This window comes from Mya arenaria, chromosome 15, assembly GCF_026914265.1.
Source record: "Mya arenaria isolate MELC-2E11 chromosome 15, ASM2691426v1".
Taxonomy (NCBI): Eukaryota; Metazoa; Mollusca; class Bivalvia; order Myida; family Myidae; genus Mya; species Mya arenaria.
Window position 1 is genome coordinate 14,987,718 of NC_069136.1, and position 13,564 is coordinate 15,001,281.

General features: G+C 33.5%; 1 protein-coding gene across 1 annotated transcript; it reads left to right on the forward strand.

The window, feature by feature from the left end:
- The first annotated feature begins 230 nt into the window (after positions 1 to 230).
- Positions 231 to 3,187, forward strand: LOC128219142 (thrombospondin-2-like). The gene is made up of 5 exons (XM_052926962.1): positions 231 to 276; positions 789 to 989; positions 1,601 to 1,771; positions 2,590 to 2,739; positions 3,076 to 3,187. Exons 1-5 carry the CDS (start codon positions 231 to 233, stop codon positions 3,156 to 3,158), a joined length of 651 nt encoding a protein of 216 aa, XP_052782922.1. The 3' UTR covers positions 3,159 to 3,187.
- Positions 3,188 to 13,564: the final 10,377 nt, after the last annotated feature.

The following is a 13,564-nucleotide window of genomic DNA, read 5'->3' on the forward strand; positions in this document are numbered from 1 at the left end:
GTACTCTCAAACACTTAAGGTTGCCGTATAGATCACAGATGGTGCAAAATCTTATAGTGGATTATTCATATTAATATATAAGAGTACATTTATTTATATGACAATATCAGCATCACTGACTGAAAGAACAAATATTTTGTTACATGTTTAAGTCAATTTAATTCATTGTTCTCTGTCGCACCGTGTTACTATAACCAAAGATTTTGTCATTTCAGGTGGATGTTTGAACTATGAGGTACAGTCATGTTCTACAGATAGCATGTATTCTTTTTGAAGGTGAGAATCTTTTGAGCGATATTTCAAACAAAGGAATTGATAACATTAACTTGCTTCGTACGTTTCAATATGCTTGTAAGTAACCACATGGAACGACAAGTCAAGTCATAATTTATTTAGTGTTGGATATCGTATGCATAACAGACAGAGTAACGTAAGCTAAACATAGCTTTCCAATTACCGAGAAGAGACGGTTTCACGGGCCCATTACATTTTAAAACGAATAGTTCGGTAGATTATTTAAATACAAATGAAATAGAAAGGTCCTTAATAAACTAAAATCTCTGAAGATCGATTCATTTAATACCAAAATATAATTTGGATCTTAATATAAGAATATTAATATATAAAAGAATATTAATATATAACTGGTAGTTCAGTCAATAAATTAAAAAGTACTACGGTCCAGAAGATCAGAAAACACTAAATTCCGGTTCATTAAATCAATTCACAAAAATTATTCGAACTTCCTGAAATGATTGTAATGTTTAGCTAATTCTGTGTCGTTGTAGTCCGCCAGGCGGCGTCTAACGAGGAGGGGGAATGGACGGAGTGGTCCCAGTGGTCGGAGTGTTCCGTCACGTGCGGGTATGGCCTTTACAAACGCCAGAAGACATGGCAGCCAAGTGTACCTGACGCCCGCGGAGGAGGCGATACTGATCCGTACACGTTCGAGGATATCCTGGAGTGTATAACTAGAGTGTCGTGTCCACGTGAGTGATAAAACATAGTTATGTGAGAACCGCATACTGGAATCAATCATTCCATTACGACGGATTTCTTTTATGATGCTTACAAGATGTTTTTTTATATATTAAATGGAAATCCTCATTATTTGAATGTCGAAATTAGATACGCATATTTTTAATGTAATCAAAACAGATTCTGTTAAATCATCAAAGCTAAAGCGTAACAGGGATGTCTTTGTCAAATGCCAATGCTCTGGTTGAGTCTCAATGTAGGTCTGTCTTGAGCTATTAGGTTGGTCAGTTTCACTATAACCTTAAGCTGAAGTCAGTGCATTATTAAAAAAATGTACATTTTTTCATCATCAGAAAATGATTTTTTTATTCCTTTAATTCAACTGAAATAAGACGTGCAATGACATATTTTATAATATTTCAAGCCTTATTTGCTATATTTCTTTCTGTATATGTATTCCATAATGTTTCTCTTCATTTCATACCTTTACAAATCACACTAAATTTCAATCGGTCTGAATGTATCAGATATTCACATAATTGTACAAAGAATACCTTCAGTATGTTTATATTCACTATTGCATATTGGTCTCCTTTAAATGTGTTTTTCCCACCGACCCAAGGTGATGGAGCGTGGGGTTACTGGGGCGCCTGGAGCGAGTGTTCCCGTATGTGTGACGGCGGTACCACAACTAGAAAACGCGAGTGTGTTGCACCTAGACCGGAAAATGGCGGGAAACCCTGTGAGGGCAAGGACCACGCTAAAACAACATGTAACGATTGGAAGTGCCCGAGTAAGAGAGTTGTATTAGTTTAGTGTAAATGAAATATTTTTAATGTTCGATGGAGGAGTTACCACTACGAAGTTGATACGCATTTGTAGTCAAATTATCTCAATTAAATTGTTTTTGTTTTATTATATCCCTTTAAACAAATTCCATCTGGTACACCAACAGATCAAGATGAGAGACGAACATCTGTAGCTCTTATCCCGCCCGCAAACTTGACTAGTTGTGGGGTTGCATGAAATTAATTTTCTATTATACAAATGCCAAATCTAATCAATTTCTAAAATACTGTAGTTTGTTATTGCAGTGTAACAGTCTCGTTTATAATAAGTATAAACTGGCGTACTAGCAGGGAGGCTAGCTTTTATCACTATTTAAAACGGAATGAATAATTTCATAAAATAACTTTTGTACCATCATCCTTTTCTGACAACTTCGACGTTCAACAATGCAAACAGAAAGCAGAAGCGTAGCTTATATCACTATTTTTACAATATCACAAAACAAGTATCCCTTAGTCATATCATAAGTTAAATATAACGGACAACAATTACACCAGACAGCGGAATTTAGCCTTGCTCAAACACATTGAAAACCTACAATACAACCAGAAAGCAGAATTATAATTTTTAAAACTATGTAATACGTTTTCATAATAAAAGTCGCATAAGTCATATTACAATATAACTTATACCTCAAGTTTTGCCCCACCATTTTTACGCCAAACACTTCCAGACAGCAGAATGGTAGCTGTAACATTATTTTATACGATATCACATTATTAGTCGAATCAGTCATATCACAAAGTTGTCTTGTATCTTCAGCCTTGCCCGACCATTTTGATGTCCGCCTATGCAACGAGACGACGTACATGTGTCTGAGCCAGAAGCAGTGTATCCCCGCGGCCAAACGCTGTGACAACGTGCTGCAGTGCCACGACGGGTCTGATGAGCACAAGTGTGAATACTACTACTGTGAGTTGAGCCTTTGAACAACACGATTTGTCCACTTTAAGCTTGTTTATTTTTGTTAAAGACTGTTATAGCGCTGATGTAACCGCCATTGTTTTCATTTGAAACTTGCGACTTTCAATAAATTCTAAACCCGTGAATATTACTAAAGTCTTGAATGTGTGTATATGTGTTGCAAACTGTGATTATTGTCATAGTATGCATCTAGATGACATACACGGACGGCCAACCAATACTGTAGGATGTATGTGAAAGAAAGGTCAAATTAGTCTTGAATCTGATCATTTACACCTATCAAACCAGCAATTTAACAAATGATCGTTCTTTTCCTTTATTCAGTTTCCAGTGCAAATTTTGTGAGCATATCAGCCTTGATTTGGACATGCCTGACCACTGTGGTATTCTTAACAATGGGATCCTGATAGAAATACAACTGGAATAAGTGTGATATTAGGTGCTGCATTAGATGCTGCATTGTGTTACTGTGTACCCAAAATATCACATGGAAACAAATGGTTTTGAATCTCAGAGTCATAAGTCATTTTACCTCTAACTGAAAAATGGGCGTGGCTGTTATTACACATATGTGAACATGATACATAGATGTGTACACTGAATGAATAATAACAGTATACGAAGATATATTAATCAAGGAGATCATGTGTTTGTGTTTGCATATAAACAAGATACACATATAAACGCCCCTTGCTAGACAATGATTGTGTGCAACAGGGTTGGACATCATAGAGTTATGATAATCGGCAATCGAGTTTGAGGTAGACCTGTTTTACAGATTTCTGTGCTCGGCATTTCAACTAGCATAAATTAACTAATTTAAAAAATAACACATTTTTGTATATGCTATATGTATGCGTTTGCTAGTAGCACATGCATGTAAATAAACCTTCGGAACCATAATTTGACTGTGATATTACGACCAGGAAGCAAGTGGTATCTTCACAACAGAAACCAAGACACTGAGAGTGAAATACTGGACAACGCTTTGATGTTTGGATTTGAGATGCGTCATATTACTACTAAGTGATGATTTTATAACAGTATCAAAGGTATGAATGTACATTTGATATTATAATACAATTGAATGTGATTCGGACTTATTTTTTTTGGATTGTAGCAAATTCCGTTTTTACAAGAGCTTTTGTGAAAAAGATCGGTAAACACCATTAATGTATTTTCTAAGTGAGAAAATCACAGTTAAGAGGGTTTCTTGTATTGTGTTATTTATTTGAATAAGGAAAGTCATCATCACAGTGTCTGTTATTAGGTCTAAGGAAATTATTGTGAATTTCATAACTAAACACGGAGATCTGTTTAATTTATAAATATGACGTTTTGGGACCATTTTACATTATAATACATTATATTGATACCATGAACATGTTATACAACCCTCTTTACCGGTTATTATAAATATAAGTTTTATGTACTTAATGGTATGAATGTTTTACCCTCCACTGGAAAGACGGACATTGGATGATTCCTATCATTCGTGATGTTGACGGACTCGTTGAGAGCACCATCCGGGAAATTTCATTGGTTAAAAGTTTTTGATGTGTGAAAAATTGGTATCTTTGGGTTGACAAACTGTAATCAGGATTTAGTGGATTTTTTCATGATTAATTTCTCTGGGTGCGCCATGTCTCAAGATTGGCAATGCATGGATAGGTGCATTGCTATCATGAATGTTTCGTTCAAACTAATCTATATTCATATTGTATAAAGTTATTAATGTTTGTATTTGTTTAAAAAATAATAGAAAACGTTTGCTAGGACGCCTTTAAAGTAAAGTTTATGTTAATGTTATAACCGCGATATTATTATAAAATGACGTGAATAAACAAAACAATGCTGTGTTGTTGTTTTTTCATTTTTCGGGCTGTAGGTGATTTTTTTATGATTATTAGTACACAACATGTGCGTCACATACAAAAGATGTTTATAAATATGTGTGGTTAGATGTCCAATTGTTCGATGAAACACATTTTTCAAAACTTGGTACTAACTTAAATAATTTGCTAAAGGGTCAGTACTTTGATATATCTTACATCACCCCATTAGAGGTAAAAATGTATATTGATAAGCTTAATACGGCGAAAGCTAGATGGAATAGGGCCTAATATCCTAAAACAATGTGGTGATTGTATTGTTATACCACTAACATCCATTATAAATAATAGCATACGGCTAGGAATATTCCCAGACTCATTTAAAGAGGCTAAGGTTTTGCCTATATATAAATCTTCTGGTCCAAATGATCCAAATAATTATAGACCAATTTCTATCCTTCCAACACTGTCAAAGGTGTTTGAACGGCACATGGCAGATCAAATCAAAACATTTTTAAAAAATACGAAAATCATACATGAATTTCAATCTGGGTTTCGAGAAAAGCATTCTTGTCACACAGCGTTGATAAGAATAATTGATGATTGGATTGATGGAATTGACAATGGAAACTATGTAGGTGCTCTCTTCCTTGACTTACGAAAGTCTTTTGATCAAGTAGATCACCAAATACTTTTACATAAATTGAAATTATACAATTTCATTGATAATACCGTTCAACTGATAAATTCGTATTTGAAAGATAGACACCAAATTGTAAAGTTTGGGGGTTCCCAATCTTCACGAAGATGTATAAGGTCTGGAGTTCCTCAAGGATCCATTCTTGGACCTATACTTTTTCTTATATATATTAATGACATTACCTTTGAAATAGAATATTCCTTGATTGAATTATATGCTGATGATACTACACTATATGCAAAAAGTTCAAATATGCAGGAAATTGAACCTACGTTGCAAATAAATTTAGATATAATATCGGAGTGGTGCAAAATAAACAACATGGCAATACATCCATTGAAAACGAATTGCATGTTGCTGGGTTCAAATGCAAAGTTAAGAAATGCATGTGCACTCAAATTATTCGTAGACAATGTACTTATTGAAAATGTAACTTCGAAGAAATTGCTTGGAATTGTTATTGATTCATCATTGTCATGGAACCTGCAAGTTGACTTTTTCTGCAAGAAAGTAACTGCAAAGATAGCTCTTTTAAAAAGACTTAATTACTTTTTAACGGATCAAATGAGACATTTGTTTTATAAATCGTATATACTTCCTATGTTTAACTATTGTTGTAGTGTTTGGGGGAAAAGCCAGCAAACGCATACGAAACGAATAACCATGCTTCAAAAAAGAGCTGCTAAAATTATTCTCTTTAAGCCTATTAGAACGCCATCGCATGAATTATTTAAACAATTAAAATGGCTTCAATTTGAATACCGTTGCAAATATCAAACGGCTGTTATGGCATATAAATCTTACACCGAGTTATATAAGAGACATTATAAAGTTATCAAACAATACAAGATATGGATTACGATCTTCTTCGCGACAAGACATTGCCCACATTCGACATAAAACTCAATACAAGAAACACTCGTTTGCATGCTACAGCGGGACAGTTTGGAACTCTTTACCAGAACGAATACGTAATTCGAACACGGAAAAGACATTTAAAGCCTTCTGCAAGAAGTTCTTTTCACATCATTAATTGCAAAAACCATTGTAAGAATTGTACGCATAATTCCATGACTATTGTTTTTACATTATATATATTTCGAGTAAGGTGTTAAATACATGTGTGACTGTCCTACTTACTCAGTTAATAAATTTTAATGATACGATTTGTTAACCTTTAGGTACAAATTGATGTATTGTTCGGCATTGATGTTATAATTAATGTATTATATTCATGTTTCTTTATGTTTTCGTATAACATTTTAATACGTACCCTTTTGAAATAACATAAATTTATGCTTGCGTTTTCATTCTAAGCATTTATGTGTGTGTGCGTGTGTATGTTCTTTCAGAAGGCCATATTGTAAATAAGTCGTTGTTATGTTTGTTTATAATATGATGCCTATGTCTTAATGTGTTACCTTCTTTAAATAAAGCTATTATTATTATTATTATTATTATTATTATTATTATTATTATTATTATTATGTCTGAACTCTGTGACAAAATTGTCGACGCGAAAAAAAGATATAAAGTATTAGCATGTTCAGAAGTACACATTTGTATGGCTGTGAAGTACATCATAATAAACAACGAATTTAGAATACAAGGTATATAAGGCAAAAGCCCATTTAAGTAACGTTATATTCCCCAGAAGAAACTTATCTCGAAATAAATACTAAATATATGGCTCAAAGGTGTTATTTGCTCATCATTGTTGAGATTCAGAGTTTTTTTAAAAGTACAATTGGTTACTTGCGCATGACAATACTTCCTTTGTTTTCCTTAAACTTGTGTGAGGTATCAAATGTGTTAACTGTAACGACCTTCAAACTAAAGATCAATCTTAATTGTCCTATTAAATATAATTCGAAATGTTAGTGCTTACAAATGCAGTTTTCTGTATCAGTAATACTTGTAAAAATAATTTACTTGCTTTATTGTTACCACCTTGTCCGGAAATCGTTACATCGTAAAAATCAAGGGCATGAAAATACAGTTTATCGACCGGTAAACAAATATATTCACCGCCATCAAAGCAAGCCATTTAACAGACAATTAGAACAAGGTCTGGTTCAGTAGGCCGATTTTATAGTCTCTGCCAAGTGTTAAGTGTTCATTGCTTCAACTCTTTATCAAGAGTCTGTGGCATCAACTTATCTATTTGTTAGAGTGAAACCAGTAAACATTTTGGTAAAAGTTTTTGGCACCGAAAGTTACTTGTACTGTACATAGAAATCACTATACAGTTTAAGGAAGCATTCTACTGCCAATGTCTATGAAGATTTTATATTCTATGTTAAGCGTCCGCGAATGGATAGGTTTTATGCTTGCCGATCGAAAAGAAAACACACATTTTATATGACCAACGATTTTGCCGAATATTTTTAATTTCCATATTCTATAATTTCGACTATAGAACACAAGGGGAAAACAACATGCTTTATACTTTAAACTCATATATTCTATGCATGTATCAGATAATTATATATTTTGTCTGATTCCCATTAACAACACACATAAATACAAGTTTATTTGCAACCTATATTTAACATAGGATGTCACTCATTTAGTATTCGTTCTTTCTTACGGGGGTTATTTTCATGATAGCTAGCTAGATTTGCGAACTGAAGGTTGGCGCTAAACAAAAAAAAAACTGTTATTGCCTAATCAGGACTTAGTATATCCTAGCTATGAAATAGTATCTCTGTTAAATATTGTAGATTGTGGTACAAACTCGTTTCCACAATTAGGCGTTTTGCTCATGTTTTTTTGGCCCCATCACTTTTTCTGTGTGTGTTTTTATTTCATTTATCATGCCAAAATGGTTACATGTAATTTTAATTAAAGAGCAGTAGGTCCACAAGCACATTGTCATTTTTATTTACTTTGATGCATGTGTGATTAATATAAATAGTTCACCAATCGATACAATTATAACAGCTGTTTCTGAAAATATGGTGTGTTCTATCACTCACGTGTTACTGTACAATTTATGATCCTCTTTATTTAAGGCAACAGTCCGTAAGATTATTCGATATTTTTAATAGTCCAATGCTACAGCGGGGCAAAAATCTATTTATTATACCATTGAATTAAGTAGGTTATACACCTGTTATTATGGGCCTTTAGTTGAAAGTAAATGTTTTATGTCCTTATGCCGTTAATTTCTTAGATGTTGTATAATTAATATTCCTAGCAATAAATACAACTGAACAATAAACACGTTTTGTAAAATAGTTAATAAATAAACAAATGTGAACCGTTCTAAACTGATCTATCGATTGTTAAGACTCATGTTTCATACTTGGCAAGCAACATACCGTTTACTTTACCAGCGCAAAACGCATGTGTAATTAAGTAAGCCTAAGGACACAATGACGGTTTTGAATTATTCATAAAATTTATGGTTGCTACCTTGACTGTCTTTTCTTTATCAGAAACATTTTATAATGTTGTGAAGCTGAAGTAATATTATTTTCCAATGGGTTATTGTTGTCATTGTGTAAATTTGCGAATATGTGATATACAGAGTGTAATACCGTTTGCATTGCTACACCAACATAAAGTAAAAGGGTGAAAGTGTTAAAACTAAACAAATAAATATTCGACTTCATACCATGTGATTGCAATAAGTAACCGTTAATTATTATCATGAACGTTTTTGCCCGTAACGAAATCATTGGAATTAGAAAGAATCATGAACAAATATTTAGTTAGTAAAGCTGAACAAGAAAAAGGTACACAGAACTATTTCAGGATATATGAAAATATGAGATCTGTAACGGCATGCGGCACAGAAACTACCGACGTCCACTATCTGTGTACAAATGAGGAAACTGTGGTAGCTTATTATTCAAACTGGGGATATTGCAGACAGAAATAAAAGAAATATAACTGAAATTTAAATATTTATTAAATATACTGAAATTTCAACCATGATTTGCTATAGAAAGATTAAGGCTTCCCAGGATCGAGTCCATGCTATGATTACGAACTGTCTCATGTCATTGTCTAGACGCAAACTGAGAACAGTTATTTTATTAAATTGCAAAAAAATGTCTTTATTCCGTTCTACAAAAATACATGCTATTATTTTACAATTTCAAATAGTAATAAAATTTAGCAAATTTTATCTTCAAAACTCAACTATTCTTTTTACAATTAAATGAATATTTGCAGTTTTGGCACTTGCGTCTGAACTCACGCTTGAGAACTATTCCTAATCATGTCCCCTGGGCGCATGTAAGCTTTGATTGTGGTCACCATATCGGACAATTGGATTTTCTCCGAGTATCTACAACAACACATGACAGATAGTAATTCAGACTATGTTGCATTACCTTGTAAATATTTAAAGGCCCAGTAACACTTACGATTAAATAATTGGAGAAAAATGCCTCTATATATATGATAAAGTCTCAGATAATGTTTCATAAGACCCCGAGGTTCACACGACTCTTTAATAAACATAAATGGAAGGGAAATACCAAGGGAATCCTTACTCGACCACTGACTCACTTTATGCTCATGAGGTTGAGCAAACTGTATTGAGCAGTTGCCGGACTCGTTTTGAGGTTTTAGACTGGATAAATAACTAGTAAAATACTGAAAATTCTTTATTCTCCAAAGAAAATAATATCAATGTTGTTAAGTGAAAATCGCCGATTTAATGTGTCAATACTAATTGTCTTATTACCTTCTTTTTCTCAAATTGTATACAGTTTATAAAACGAACAGTGTAAGCATGGACATTTGTTTAAGAAAATGTTTAAACCAAAGACTTAGTTAATAAGGAAACATAGATTGTTTGGCACTAGGAAAGTCAAGCCATCTTTGTGCGCGTTATATTTAGATAAAACTTTCGGTTTTGTTGCATTTTGTAATTGCGATAAATGCAATTTCTATCACCAGTTTAAAGGTGTCAAAAAGACTAAGAGAAGTCGTTTATATTTAAATACAAAAATGTTTACATCACTTACATGAGACTTTCAGTTCAAACTATAGAAACAAACAACCGAATTTGGGGATACCATATGGGCTCATCTTTTTAAATTGGCTGTTTGAATACTGTTATGTTGGCAGAAAAAGATATAGTGATTTTGGGTTCAGACGTAAGTGGCGGTTCACAGTCATTTAGGCTATGTAATTGAACACGCTGGAACACTTCATAGATTTAAAATCATTATTCAGTTTGACTGTTTTGTAGTACTGTGTCGTGTTTGTGCGATTCTTGTTACTCCTGTGAGGTTTTGAAAGGTGCCTTTGCCTTAAAGCAAATATACTTCAGATTTACGTTGATTTCCATATATATTATACCAGGAAAAGAAATTGTTTGCAAAAGTAATGGACTGTCATTGTCAATAGTTTCACGCACGGAAATCGTTACCTCCTTAGCTTGAATTGTATATCGACAAGTAATGTTTAAATTGGTAACACACAATTATTCCATTTTAAGCTACATTTAAATGACCTGATGTTAAATATCGGCGTACATTAAATTGTTTACATAGTCTTAATCGTTGCTTATTATCAAGAACAGCCGTATACATAGGCAACGTAGTAATTAACAGCAACACCAAAATCATATTTAGCATACGAGATTGTCAAAACCTCTTCCCGTTAACAACATGGATGTAAGAGGTGATATAAACATGAAATATTAGAAACTATCCGTTTTAACCACAGGATAATTCCTTATAAGGCCGATTTTTCAGAAGGTTTTAAAGGTTAACAACCTTTTTTATGGCATGGTTTTCACCTTTTAATGGTGACCTTCTGCAATTGCTTATAAAGTCTATGACAAAATGTATATACAGCCTTTAATGTGGACTTCCAATTCGAAACCTTTAAACATTCGTTGTATCCACTTTATCGTATATTGTAAGTCAAACGTTTTCAATGTATTTAGAAGTATCATTTCCACGAGTTTAGTATGTGTTTTGTATTTGTCTTCAACGTGGTAATTCTCTTCTGAAAATAAAGATTTAGGAGTACCAGGTTTAGCCTCCATAGACATACTTATTATGTTCATAAGCTTAAGAAGCTTATATAGCAATTTGTCATGATTATGTTGCCTTTTTAATCAAATCAGAGTTACAAATTCATTCCATGATATTGACTCGAATTCCATAATCGTCGGATGCAGATAAAGTAAAGCTGTTATCCTGTGATAAGTGCTCGAGGAGAAAATGGGTTTTTTATAGTTAAAATAATATGGTTGACAAATATAAAGGTTTATGCGTGAGAAAGACGTCCTAACTATCATCTGGGCTATACCGGCTTGTGAACTAGCGCTTAAGTCAGTAAAATAACTCTGTGATATATTGTTAACATGTACTATGTAATGTGGTTTAATGTTAACATATATGCATTTACTGTTATTAAATGGCAATGCAATATCTCGAACTCCAAACGTCTCACCTATAATGTATAAACCAGAGGACTCGCTTTCCATGCATGGATAAAGAGTACAGTTAATATCCCCGTCGTAAATGGTTGCCATGTAAGCTTCAAATTCCTCCGACCAAATGTGCTTACCAGAATTGAATGTGTTTCGACAGAATGAGAAAATGGCCGATGAATTGATAGACGAGCATCGGTCAGCGGCGCTTGTAAGCTGTCTGTGAGGTCAAAATGGTATCGGCCGGGAATAAATTATTTATTCAACTGTATTGGCTCTTTGACCTTCGTATTCATTTGTTTTGTACTGTTGTTTGATCCTCTGACATTTAACTAAGCATATATATATATATATATATGTGTACAGAACTTAGTAAATGTCGTTTTGCTGCTACAATTTCAATTCAAATTTTATTTGTAAAGTGATATATTATGTGTCAATTTTTATACCGCGACCTTCAATTAAAGTTACGCAGCGCATGCGCTGAGCACAAAGATATCTTTGATATACGAGATTTCCAAGTGTTGTATACTGCTAGAAATACGCTCTACACAGTAAATGACCGTCTCCACCATAAAGTCTAGATGATATATAGCTACAGAAAATTTGACAAGTCATCGACATTCATTTACATATAAGTGCGAACACCAACTCCCCCAAAGTGTTGATCCTAAATGTAAAGAATAAAATTTAAGCAGCTGTCGTGGTTTAATTAATTGTTTAGTGAGTAAAACGCTGTCAACGCCCTCTGACGACTTCGGCTTAATTAGTCAAATGTTTAGGTGTTCAGTGGTTTATATTCAAAACAATCTTGATTTCATGTCCATAGACACCAAAGAATAACAAACACATCAACTGTAGACGAAGTGCTGGAGCTTGTTTCAGGAATAAATAAAGACGAGGAAATATTTTCCCGCTCTGATATGAGTTCCAATCAGATTGCCGATTTTTTTTAAACCGGCGGGAACATTGTGTCATTTTACACATTACAACACATTATGAAATAATTCTAGCCGCGTTCTTCGTGGTACTTTTGCTAGAATCCGTTAAAATAGTATGTAGAAGTAAATTATAACGTCAATTTCGTATCGTAACATGATCGTTTTCGCTTTGACATTTCGTGTGACACTTATAGGTCAAAGTATAGCGTCACAGTTAAAACTTATAGGCTTACTAACCTCACTAAATTAACATACACAGGACATATATTAATATATGTTAGTTGCAACTGCTACGATGAGGCATTCATTTTGTTCCTCCCATGCGATTCCGAAATGTAACTTTTCCGGATAAGAAATAGTTAACTTTTAGGCTACGATTTCATTGGCCGGTTTATGTGATACCAATTACGCAACGGTGAACGTTAGTAACGTTATAATACTGCCCAGAAGAAACTTCGAACCAATTACGTAACTACGGCTCAATTGCGTTTTTCTCATCACAGTTTATTTTTTAGTCAAAGCCTGTCTAGCAAAAATGATATTTTTAAAAGTACATTTCGTTACTTGCTCAAGACAATTCTTTTTTCGTTGTAAAATATTATGTTCTTCAACTCAAAAATCAAATGTCGATTGTCATTTGTATATACCAGGAAAAGTTACTGTTTACAAAAACAGATGTCTGTATAAGTAATATTTGCAAAACTTATTGACTTTCTTTATCATTACCGCCTAGTCAGGAAATATTTATCTAACTAAATCAAGGGAATGTCGAACCAGTAAGTAAATCAACCGGTAAACAAATGAATGGATCGCCATCAAAGCAGTCCATTTTACAGGGAATGGACTTGTTCGATAGGCCGGGTTCATATTATTTGCCAAGTGTTAAGTAAGCATATTGCTCAAACAATCAAGAATATGTGGCATCAATTAATATGTT